The 13,210-nt window shown below is 42.4% G+C and overlaps 1 protein-coding gene across 1 annotated transcript in view; it reads left to right on the forward strand.

Moving 5' to 3' along the window:
• The window catches only part of si:ch1073-396h14.1 (disintegrin and metalloproteinase domain-containing protein 10), a 43,752-nt gene that overhangs the window by 25,822 nt on the left and 4,720 nt on the right, over nt 1-13,210 (forward strand). Inside the window, exons 9-14 of the mRNA XM_050054695.1 lie at nt 3,544-3,707; nt 8,008-8,179; nt 8,299-8,443; nt 8,705-8,888; nt 12,437-12,536; nt 12,867-13,087. Coding sequence (XP_049910652.1) covers nt 3,544-3,707; nt 8,008-8,179; nt 8,299-8,443; nt 8,705-8,888; nt 12,437-12,536; nt 12,867-13,087 — 986 coding nt within the window. The remainder of the gene's footprint in view (nt 1-3,543; nt 3,708-8,007; nt 8,180-8,298; nt 8,444-8,704; nt 8,889-12,436; nt 12,537-12,866; nt 13,088-13,210) is intronic.

Below are 13,210 nucleotides of genomic sequence, written 5' to 3' on the forward strand. Positions count from 1 at the left end.
GTGTGGGTTCCTCCAGGTTTGTCTGTGATGTTTATTGATACTTTCTGACCAAACATTTTTTTAAGGGGGTATTACTGTGCGTGCGTTTCCTCCTGACGGTGACTGTGTGTATTATGTGTAAGTTATTCCGGAGGCTCGCTTGTTTCTCCGGTCTGTGTTTGTCAAGCAAGCTAATAATAGGAGTCTTTCATTGCGGCTCCTTTCTGTGGCAAAGACAGAGAGAGAGAGGGAGGAGGGGACAGAATCGCAGCCCCCCCTGTGCTCACGCTGCCAAAAACCACAGCTCAGTCCTCCGAACTGAGCTCTTTCTAGGAAAGCCGGCTCCTTGAATAGCCCATCAGGGGAGGCCATTTTAGGTCAAAAGCTGGGAATGTGGGAGAAATGCATCCAGAATTCTTGATTAACGTGGCTGAGAAGGTCGTCCCTGACAATTTCTGGATATGAAACTTATGTCTTTTTGAGAAGCACAAATAATCCTGTCACATTTTCTTCCAGATTTTCCTCCCAAGCTTAAAAATTTAATTCAGCCTTCTTTTTTCTGGCAATAGCTATCATGTGATATCAAACACCGAGGGATAAAATTGCCTCAGGTTGTCAGCAGCTACCTCCCTCACCTGACACATGACAGTGGTGTAACTGTCTTTCCTTCGCTCCTCGCCCCTACAGTACCCTCATTGTTTCTACAACAGCACAGATAAAGGTGCACTTTTGTTTTTTGTTTTTCAACCTCTAACCGTCCCTCAGTTCCTGGACGTCACACATACGCCCACTGTGTAAGAAAAACATGCCGGTGGTGGGAGATCCAGATGCCCGTGACTGGTTCCCACAGTCCTCAGTGACACCTTGTGAACTCAGACTTCTGTGAAACAGGCACTGAATATCTTTAACAGACACACACCTCATGAGCCTTACCACTCAAAATGGCACTGGCCGTATTGTGTAAGAGGTGTTACATAAAATTCACGTGCCTGTATGGGAACTGCTGAGACCTCCAACCTGAAGCACACATGGGCACGGGCACAAATGGAGATAACCAATGGCAAGAGAGGAGGGACATATGGAGATAACCATGGCAGCTGATTGAAAGAGTTGTGGTGGCAATAGGCACGGAGACAATGATAATGGATGAGGAAGAGCACAGACAGGAGTGGCTGTGGAGGCTGTTAGGCAGCAACTGGTCATTTTATTGGGCTTCGATTAAAGGCACAGGTGGTTAGCATCTTCCAAGGTTCAGCACTAAGTAGATTTTTGGCCCAAATACAATATGAGGGATTGACCCTGTTTAAAGGAATACTTCACCCCCCCAAAGACCATTACTCACCCTGTGTTACACTGAATTTGTAAAGAAAGCTGTTCTCGCAGGCCTCCATATTGAAGTTACAAGTTGGCAACAACAAAAACACATCAAAACATCTGTTCACAACCTCTCACACAACTCATGCGTGACCCAGTCGTGTGCACAGTACTTCCCAAACAGACAGCCTCCTGACAGGAGACTGAACTGTTGTGAAACTTTAAAGCCAGACTCCTCTGCCAATAACAGTTATTCTACCTCGCTGCTGTGTGTTATTGTGAGCCTGGTGAATCCAAACTAACCCGTAAAGGGATACTTTGCATATATTCAACCAGCTTTGTATTATAATAACATGGGTAGTACATATAAATGGACTTTGGTAAACTTCCCTCCATCTCACCAGGCAGTGCCCAGATCTCCCTGCTCCTCTCTCAGCCCAACTTTTTTTTTTTGCTTGCTCTCTTGTATCCCCGCCACCACAGACACTGATGTTGTGTTCACAGTGGGCACAAATAAAACATATCACATGTAAAGTCGATGTAAAGGCACGATTAGATGCATATTCCAACCGGAATTCGGGATGGACGTGACAGTTGCGAGAATGAAGCAAGTAGTGAGATTTCACATCATATGCTTATTTGTAAGTTGAAAAATCTGAACTTCAGTGATCGATTCGCGCCACGATAGCCAGTCAGTATTGATTTCCTCGGGACGTGTGATGCTGAGGACGTACCGGCAAAAGTTCATTCATCGGTTCAGCAATTTAATGCGCGTATGACGTGAGTTATTCGGGCGTATGAAGCGAGTCAATACAAAATATTCTAGTGCTCAACAAAAGAGTATAGAAGTGGTTCTCAAACTCAAACTGTGAGACTAGGCAGTGCTGATCAAATATGAACCTAGTTACTGTGTTGCCTATTTCTCGCCTAAAATGTTTTTAGACACACATTTTAGCTTAATGTATAACTGTTGGAAATCGTTTGTTACCAACCAACCACCGTATGTTTTCCTGTGTCAAAATGGCCAAGCTCGCATTACATCACCAAGCTGGAACAGCAGTGTTTATTGGTCCAATGCCTCGCAGTGCATTCTGGTAGATGGAGGTTTTCTACCTCTTGGGCAAAAGCAAATGCCACAGCCATTTTCCTCTGGTCATGTAGCACCAATTTCAAAAGTATTTGCACCTTTCTACTGCATAGTCAGCCCAGTTTTATGAAAAGACCATCTTTGCAGCAGTGAAATACTTCTTTAGATGTTTGGGAAGTACTGAGCATATGACTGGATAAATGAGACGTGGATTAAATGGAACAAGCTATGTGAGAGTTTGTAATCAGAAATTTTGATTTAGTTTTGCTGTTGTTATTGCTGCTGCCTTTTTACTCCGATTCATCAAGACTTTTTTTTTTTTTTTTTTTGGACTCTTTCTTCACCCTGGAGACAGACAGGAAAAACAAAGTCTTCCTTTTTACAGTTTCATCATCAACATAATATGGGATGAGTAATGGTCATTTGGGGAATTAAGGTATTTAAGTGTGAGATGTCTTGAATTTAAGCGATGGTCTTGCTGAACTACCTGAAGTCACATCTGACCACTTTACTCAAATCCATGAGCGGCCTCTCTGAGAGACCTTATCATAGGTGCTCAGTTTGACCAATCAGATTGGTTTCTGTGAAACCTGTCCTCTGGCTGGCCAGCTGAAAGATGATGTCACAGCCCAGCCATCCATCCATGTGAACGTGGCCAGCTGTTTGTAATTGTGGGAATGGCTTTCAGGGACATTACGTAAACCCGAAGGCAGATGGAGACTATTGGAGGCCAAATGGCTCTGCAGGCTTTGATGTGAAACTAGAGGAGCTCAGCAGGTCTGTTGGTCTGTCTGTCTGTCCGCACCCCGCTGACCCGGGGCCTCAGAGATCAATAACGCTTCAGTAGCATTGTTGGTTTAAGGTATTTCCAGTAGCACAAGGTCAGTTATGCAACCATACTGTACTGCAAAGTGACAAGAAGGTATGTTTTCATCAGGTCTGTTGAATCTGAAGCAGTGACGCAGTTGGAGTTATGTTTCATGAGCTGCCAACTTTATCAAAACCTGCATTTCTTCCACCGTCTTACAATACATTAACCACATATTGTGTGGGAAAGAAACACCAGAAGACAAACTGTTTTTATATTATACATTTCATTTACTGTACATGACCTCAGTGACAACCAAACTCAGTGTTTATCCTTTCATCTGTGTGCACTTCAGGTAACGCAGGAGGAATATGTTCAAAGCAGATCAGATCTCTTAAGGGCGAAAACATCAGCCAGAACACAGGTTTGGTCACAATTCAGAACTACGGACAGTTCCTGCCTCCTCGACAGGTCCAGCTGACCTTCGCTCATGAGCTCGGCCACAGCCTGGGATCTCCGGTCAGTCACCATCACAGAGTTTATGAAATACTAAATACATAGTGCATCAATATATGAAATACATCTGTCTGAAGTGGCTCAGTAAAACCAACCATGTATGGTTGTACATGTATGGTTGTTGCGGCATGTATTGTACAGTGAATATCCCATGACATTCCCCTGATAATGTGAATTTTAATTGATGTACCACTGCTTGAATTGTTGGTTATTGTGCAGATTAATTCTCGTCCACTACATTTGCAGGGTTTTTGGCACTGTGTCCATGATTTTCATAGCTCCCTCTTAGATGCAAGCTGCTTACAGTCTGGCACTTGGCTGCTACCTATAAAATAAGAAAATACGGGCAGAGGGCTGTGTCCCTGCAGATAATTACAACACTACACACTTCTAGTGGGTCATACGTGTTGATTTGGAGGGATTACTACTGTGTGAGTCTACGTCACAGCCCGGCTCAAGGGAGGGACAAAGAGGAAAGGACACACATGACTTTTAATTAAACATTGCATAATGAACAAAGAAAATAAACACAGAAAACAACCTGAAGAAGAAGACAACAAACCATACGCCCAGGTGAGAGTGAAAGACTGACTGACTCCAGCAGCTTATATAGCTGAGGAGCAGCAGCACACCTGGTATGAGTTAATCAGTGATGCTCTTCCTGCTTCCTGTCTTAAAGGGAAAGACACCCCAAGCCGGAAGGTAAGAGGGCTGTCACACTACAATGATTTTTAGGAACATCCTGCATAGTATATCTTTAGGGATAGTTTTTGCACCCTACATTCAAATAATTTGCATGTTAACTAAAATACTGCAGCACCAACCTGGTCTCACTCCGAAGTCGTCGAATATCGGCACTTGGGCAGTCACTTACGGCGCCAGACACTGATGAAAAAGCTGTCCTTTCACCCTTTCACATCTGCATATGTTGCCTGGCAGAATCAGGGAAAACTGGCCAAACCCAGTTCTTTCTTTCTAAACCGACCATGTGCTTGTGTTGCTTTTGTTGCCCAAACCTCACCACGTCTGTCTGTTGTTGAGGAAGAAAAAACATCAATTTGCAGTGTTGTACTGACGTTGTGCTTTTATTTTGAAAGAGACAGTATTTAAATGGTGAATTTCCTGTGAAAATGGAAGTGTATTTTGAAAACAGACACTCTATGTAACAGGGTGAATTTGACACAGCATCTCAGAACTCAGGGTACCTTGCACGTCATATCTTGACATGGAAAGTCCAAGTCCATCATCAAGATGAGAAAAACCTGGTGACATCATGAATTCAAGCTCAGATTTAAAATCGAGGGTGTAGACAGCTGCAGATAACTGAAATTGCACAATGTAGGTCTGAGCATACTCCACTGACCTGTGGTTGAGTATTTCGGATGTTTGTTCAACTTTACCAGTTGTATCCTGAACTCCTTCTGGTGCCCCAGTGAACTGAACACCTTCCAGTCTAGCGTGCTGGTTGTGTACTGAATGATAATTCAACATGACGAATCTCTGTGATTCAAAATTTAGACTTACTTCACATATTCTCACAGGGCATACATGGCTGTTTGCACTGCACCGGAACAAATTGTCTGTGAATGATTCACTTTATGTGGGCATTAGAGACCTTGGCCTGTACTGAGTGGTTTGTTTCAGAGACCCTTGGCTCCGCCTCAATGGATAATCTGAGAAAAGAGAACAGGAGGAGCTGTGATTTCTTTCTATCTTTTCATTTATTCTCTTCATTTACAACCTCTTCCACCATAACAACACACAGCTTATGTGTACACACAAGTGCACGCACCCCCTCTCCATGTGTGAGTGCTGCTAACACCTGCAACCTTTCTCCCACTGCCCAAAATGCCAGCAGTGCTCCTCGGGCTGTTTTCACCCTGCCCTCTGTTATTCACACTTCCACAGACCAAAGAGTCCTCTGAGGCGCTCCTGAGCAGATTAGTTCTGCTGCGTCAGACCTCGCATGCTATTTATGAGTTAAACTACCGTAAGTTCTCCACTCCGGCCCGGTGCACTGGCTCCTGTGACAGGCATGTCTCATTGTTTCCAGACCGGACCTTTTCATGTGAAGCACATGAAGAGGTCTGAGCGCGGGCTACAACTGAGATTTGTAGCAAACACGGTGGAGGAAAGAGAGGTGTGGGCTGTGATGCAGAGTGAATTCTGGAGAGCTGCTGTGGCCTTTGACCTACTTTCCCTAAAACCACATATGCATACACTAGCTTTTTAGAACTGTGTGCTATGGATCAGTTTGCTGCACACTTGTGAGTTAAACTATATAGTAAATATGAAATGCACATTTTTCTTTTATTGCTCCTTCCTACATTTTGTGCACATATGGCCATTTGCAGCTTTAACTCCATAATTCAGTTATTATTTATAAGCTAACTGTGCAATACTGACTTAACGGTACAAAAATTGTGCAATGATTCAACTGCTGCAGTACCCTTTCAATTATATTCTTATTTATCTGTTACTTATACTGTTCTTGCATTTAAATTTAAGCACTTTATAGTATGATGCACATATTTCTGCATATTGTTATATATTGCAGCATACATACTTCTTCTTTTCTTCTTCTTTTTTTATAATTATTGTGTGCATAGCCTAAATATGAGAGCAACTGCAATGTGTACCAGTTTCCCCCTGGGATCAATAATGTAGTTCAGATTCTGATTTCTGAGTCTGATTAAATTAGTAGCTAAGGATTATTTTCTAATTTTATTAATTAATTTTCTTTATTTGATTTTTTAACATGACAATTATTTTTTATTTATCATTATTATTATTATTATTATTATTATTAGGATAATAATAATAATTCATTTATATAGCACCTTTAAAAACAGAGTTTACAAAGTGCTTTGGAAAAATAAAGCAAAGCAGAAGCAATTTTACAATAGAAGCCGAACAGTAATGGCAAATGGGATCATGACAAAATTTGAGGAAAAATTAAAAAGAGATAAGACACAAAAACTTATTAGAAAGACAAAAATGATAATGACAAATAAAGGAAAGGAGGATAAAGGAGGATAAAAACAAACCAATAAAATAAATACAATAAAAACACAAAGTAATAATAATAATAATAATATAATGTATGAGCTATAAAGTGTAAATCAAAGATATTCACTTTATGATCGTATAGGTAAAACAAAAAAAAAAAAAAATAGCACTAAGTTCTCACAATGGAGAAACTGACACCAGATCTTGTTTGGTATCTTTGCTTTAACAATCTCTGAAACAATTAAACGATAATCAAAACAGCTGTCACGAGATTTAAAGAAGACGGGACTGAACTTGTTTTGCCCCGAGCATGAAAAGCTTTACAGTCCAACATTTGCCACGTGTCATGATAAGCTGTTTATCTTTAAACTGTATCTAGGTTATGTCTCGGGTACCAGCATCTGTAAAACCACTGCAGGTGTTGAGAAGTAAACAGGAAGAGCAGGAAATCTGCAAACTGATGCAGCGCAGTAGTGATCTATACCCATACTTGGCTGTTCTGTTTTGTTTTGTTATTGCTTTCCACTGTTTTTGTTATCTCTAAGACTGCAGCAGTAAATTCACGTGTAACCAAATGATACCAGCAAATAACAATTAAAGTAAAAATAAATGTAACCACATTAACATCTGCTGTAACACGCAGTGGTGTTAACCCCAGAGCTGCAGATACTGACACACAGAGTGAATACTATGAAGTTACATCCATTAAACTAATCAAGAACAGATGCGGATTCACCCACATCAAAACATGTTTCCTCCGCACGTGTCTACGTTACTTTAAAGCCCGTCCCTTGGTCTCTTAATTCACCCGTGAGTTTGACATACAGGGAATACGAGTTCCAGAAAATGTTTGACATATAATAATAATAATAATACATCTCTGACCAAAGCTCTCTGTTCTGCTCTCTGTGTACCACATGTGGAACACAACATTCCTCTGCTGTTTCACGGCCATCAGATTCCAGGGAAATCTTTTGACTGCATAAAGGATATGTTTTTTTATTTGAAAACAACAAAGATAACTCTAAAAGTCACAGAGCTTTCAGCTGTAAAACAACCGTCCATGGGCTTTACTGAAAACATTTTTACTGTCTGGGATGATGAGCCGTAACGAGGATGGAAACAAATGGCTTGAGCTTGGTTAGATCATTTGTTTTCCCCCTGCTGTTCCTGTCTACAGCTGAGTACTTTTAATGGCGATGCCCAAATAGCTGCTGATTCCATTTCCTCAGTGTGTAGATGCATATCCGGAAAAACACACCATCTAAAAGTTAATTTCTGGTCTGTTTTCCAGCACGACGACGGCTCGAACTGCGGAAACCTTGGCTCCAGGGGCGGTAAAGGCAGGTACCTGATGTACCCTGAAGCCACAAGCGAGGTGCGTGAAAACAACGACAAGTTCTCGCCCTGCAGCATCAAACACATCAGCAAGATCCTGAAAGTGAAGAAGGACGACTGCTTTGTGGGTGAGGAAGACAAGAGTGCAGTCGGGGGCCTAATGTTTACCCCGTGCAATAGTCACTGTAAATAATTATACACTGTGGGTGTATTTACATGTGTGTGTTTATCTGCGTGTTCTGTCCAGTCAGTGATCAGCCCATCTGTGGAAACTTGATTGTCGAGGACGGTGAGGAGTGTGACGTCGGTCACAACGACACAGACGCCTGCTGCTTCAGCGCCAAAGAGCATGTAGGAGTCCAGTGTCACCTCAAGCCTGGTAAAGTGTGCAGGTACACAGACCATCAGAGTGTGAATACAAGCTTCAAGATGGAAGTTTACACAGTTTTAGTTTAAGGATATGTTTCTGCATGCAGACTACGATGGCACTGTTTTTAGTTTAATAGACTCTTAGGGTTGATTAAATCAGTACACCACAGTCATCTAAACTATTTTATTGACGCTCTGCCTTCTAAGTGTGTCTTTGTTTTGTTTATGGATGTGGTTTTCATGTTTATCTGTCACCTTAACTCTTTGTGTGTGCTTTTATTAAGTCCGAGTCAGGGCCTGTGCTGCGGTCAGGACTGTGAGTTTAAGCCAGTGGGTCAGGCCTGTGATGACGAGACTGACTGTCAGAAAGAGGTTGTGTGTTCGGGCCACTCCCCGTTCTGCCCTGAGCCAAGTGCCAAGGAAAACCTTACAGTCTGCAGTCAGGGCACGCGCGTGTGCCTGAACGGGGTGAGGCAGCCACATCTACCACATCACTGTGTGACTCAACTACATTGCCCAACAAGCCAAAGTCTGCAAGTGTGCAGCGATGTTGCAAAGCTGGTGCTGGAAAAAAAAAATTATCTGTGTTAAGTTTCAGAGTTTATTCTTGACCACACTATAAAGTTCATTTAGTAGCTGTTCTGGAGCTTTCAATTTTATCACATGATCCTTATCATCAGATGACATTTGCTCAGTTGTCAATTAACTATAGGGGTTCAAATTTCTGAGAAGCTCACTCAACAGACATCCATTCCTTCCACTCATTTTTGAATGAACACAATTTTAGGGTAAGAAAACTCCAAATCACATTATAATGATGTGAGGAAATGAACTGCAACACGTTCTGTGTTTAACTGCATTATCATAAAACAACAATGTGGGTAATTAATAGACAAAATGGCTGCCTGGAACATCCATCCATCCACTTATGGGGCCGGGTCACAGGGGCAGCAGGCCAAGCAATGCATCCCAAACATTCCTCTCCCCAGCAACGCTTTCCAGCTCCTCCTGGGAGACCCCAAGGCATTCCCAGGCCAGATGAGATATGTAATCCCTCCAGCGTGTTCTGGGTCTGTTCCAGGGCCTCCTACCAGTGAGACGTGCCCTGAACACCTCTAATGGGAAGCGCCCAAGAGGCATCCTGATGAGACACCCGAACCGCCTCAACTGACCCCTTTCAACACAAAGGAACAGTGGCTCTACTCCGAGCTCCCTCCGGATGTCCGAGCTCCTCACCCTGTAAGGCTGAGCCCAGCCCCCCCACGTAGGAAACTCATTTCAGCCGCTTGTATCCGTGATCTCATTCTTTCGGGCACTACCCAGAGCTCATGACCATAGGTGAGGGTTGGGACGTAGATGGACCAGTAAATTGAAAGCTCACTGCAAATGCCACACCAAACCGCCGATCCATCTCACACTTCATTCTACCCTCACTCGTGAACAAGACCCCAAGATACTTGAACTCCCTCACTTGAACAGCAAGAAATATATATCTTAGTTCAAACCTGTATAATTCGCATTCAGGGGTTCACTGTCAGAAGAGGCAAACATTGCAACAGTTTGGATCCCCCCGAAGTAGGGACGTGATGAAGTGGTTACCTGGCAACAATAAAAAGGCGCAGCAAGGGGTTATTAGTGGTATTCAATTAAAAAAAAAAAAAAAGGCGGAGCGGTGCGGTTCGCCTTTGTGTGAGACTCCCCCTCAGTATAACAGCTGGATACCATTAGCACAGTCAGCTAGCTACCTGGTGTAACCATTAGCCCAACCATCAGGGCTTCCATAGGCTAGGATCACCACTGCCTACAATCAAACATGCTGAACAGAAATGTAAAGTAAACCTGATTTGTACTTGAAGAACAACTTCATAGCTGAAAGCCTTTACGTTTGTTTATCTCCAGCGGTTTAACTTTTCACCTTGCGGCAGTGATGCAGAACTTGACAGGGTGTGTCAGCACACTGTGACATTACCATTGGGTTGTGGTTACAGGTACAACAAAGAACGTTTTACAACCACAACAAACACACCCACTCACTGATGCTGCGTGTCGTCAGAGGTGAGACTGAAAATTTCAACCAGAAAGGCCGATAAAAACACTACTTTTCAGAGTTCATTTTTCAGTGCAACGTGACGTGTTTCCTGTTTTCGGCTACATGACGTTTGAATCTTCTGGATTCAATAAAAAAGTCAGATAAGTGAGCTCAAGACCCACTTTATTTGTAAACACACGTGCCATTGCAACAGAGCATTACTAAGAAAAGATCTGATCCATGTTACCAGGAGAAAATAGTGTGTGACTCTATAAGTCGTTAAACATCCTGTGATGATACACTGTCCTCTCAGCAGGAGAGGCAGCGTATTAACTCCAGCTGTGAATGTTGTTCTGGATTTATTACTCTCCAGAGATGCTAACTGTGTTAACCTCTGACAACCTCATCCAGGATCATGGAGCATAACATCTGAAAAAGAGGGATGTGGTAATGTTAAAATCCAAGAAAAGGGATCCAGAAACAAAGGTGTGGTTTTAGTTGTAGTGTTCAATTTAATCATAAATTATTTCAGCTGACTCACTTTCAGCTGAAGGCTCAAATCCTTCTAAGAATCAAATTAACAGAAAACAGGAAAACTGACTCACTCTGCAGAAACAAACAGAGTAAAACTAAAGTTTGGTTCACTTCTTCAAAACACAAACAACAAAACGTGAGCCGTTTGAAGAAAATGAAGTATGGAAACCACACGTGTGAAACAAATGACTCACATTACAAAGTGTTGGTTGTTGATTAAACTGTCGAGACTGTGTTCCAGGTAAATAATAAACAATTTATACAACTCGTCTAACTTCAGCTCCATAAGCCAGACATCTCAACACGTTCTCATCCCAACTCGGCAAATACAGCCGCTTTGTCAGCTGATGTTGTTCATTCAGAGATGGTCTTCTGCAGACCTTGGTTGTAACCAGAGGTTATTTGACTTCCTGTTGCCTTTCCATCATCTTGAACCAGTCTGGCCATTCTCCTCTGACCTCTGGCATCAACAAGGCTCACTGGATATCTTCTCTTTGTCGGACCATCCTCTGTAAACCCTAGAGATGGCTGTGTGTGAAAATCCCAGTAGATCAGCAGATTCTGAAATACTCAGACCAACAACCATGCCACGTTCAAGGTCACTTAAATCACCTTTCTTCCCCATTCTGATGCTCAGTTTGAACTTCAGCAGGTCGTCTTGACCATGTCTACATGCCTAAATGCGCTGAGTTGCTGCCACCTGACTAGCTATTTGCATTAACGAGCGGGCCTCCATTGGTTTTCATTCATTATGTACAGTATGAAAATCACTCAGCAGGCTTGTGAAAGACAAGACAAGACAGAACTTTATGCATCCCGAGGGTGACTGCTGTCCAGCGGTTGCAATACAAAACTGGAGGAGCGAAGAGTGCAGATACAAAGAGTGCAATATTCAAGGACTACAATAGCAGCAGATAAGCAAATGTATAGCAAATTAAAACATAAAGTATATTGAAAATATAAAACTAGATAACAGTAAGGTGCCAGTAAGTGTCAGACCTGAGGCAGTTGGTGTCAGAGTTCAAGAGTGCATGGTAATACAGAATGTTCACTATTATGTCCACACTGTTTTCTTAATGTTACATTATAGCACATTATGTCCTGTGAGTCAGCTGTGAGGGGTTGCGTAGTAAGATACAGTGAAACTTGTGAGTTGTGTAATCCACCAGAGAGAACATAAAGTCTGCGCTGATATGTGAGTTTTATTACATTATTGTGGTTAAGTGGCGTTCTGGATTACATAACAAAGACTAAGACATGTTAACAGATTTTCATCCAGAAGTGGGAAGGAATGGATGCCTGGAGCCGTACACAAAGTACTTTTACCTTTATTAGCTTATCTTCAGGGTTTTCAAAAGGTTTTTGGGGGAAGGTTTAACTTCAACAGCCTTATGGAGCAGCAGGAACTTAACAAAGTCTTCTTCTTAATGAGTGTCTCTGGTTATCTCTGCAGGTCTGTACTGAGTCTGTGTGTCTGAAACACAGCCTTGAGCAGTGTGACTGTCCAGGAGACTTGATGAAGGAGAAATGCCATGTGTGCTGCCAGCAGCTGGGTAACTACAGGCCGACGTGTCCTCTACCACTGAGGAATGTGTTTACACTTTGTGTCCCAACACTTCAGCCTGTGTCAATTTGAACTGAGGTTACATTATTGTTTTCCATTACATCTGACACGACGGTCCGTGTACAAAGTATAACATGAGGTGTTTTCTAAGCAATTTTGCAGTTGATGTAATGGATGCTTTGGTTTGCTACAAGTTCAGTGTCCGTGTTTATGTATTGATAAATTTATATATATAAATTATACACATTGTGGCTTACAATAGATATATAAAATGCATTCTGGTATATATTTAAAGTGATTTTCTGTGTATCAATGGCAGATAAGCCTGAGACGTGTGCCAGCACCACGTCCTCCGTCCTGTCCCGTTTCTTCCAGAAGAAGGCGTTGCCGCTGGTTGCTGGGGCTCCGTGCTCAGGAAACCGGGGTTACTGCGACAAATTCCATGTGTGTCGTCTGCTGGATGCGGATGGCCCCATCGCAAGACTGAAAAACTCCCTTCTCAATTTGGATGACTTCGATGACTTAGCGGAGTGGATGAAGGTGAAGGTTTCCTACGATTACTCTGATGACACGTTTAAAAGATAACAGCAACGATTGAGGATGTCAGTCAGGTCTCCATGTATTAATAGATTTAAAGTTGCCTTGTAGACTCAAATGACTTGA

The sequence above is a fragment of the Epinephelus moara genome, chromosome 10 (genome assembly GCF_006386435.1).
Source record: "Epinephelus moara isolate mb chromosome 10, YSFRI_EMoa_1.0, whole genome shotgun sequence".
In the NCBI taxonomy this organism is placed as follows: Eukaryota; Metazoa; Chordata; class Actinopteri; order Perciformes; family Serranidae; genus Epinephelus; species Epinephelus moara.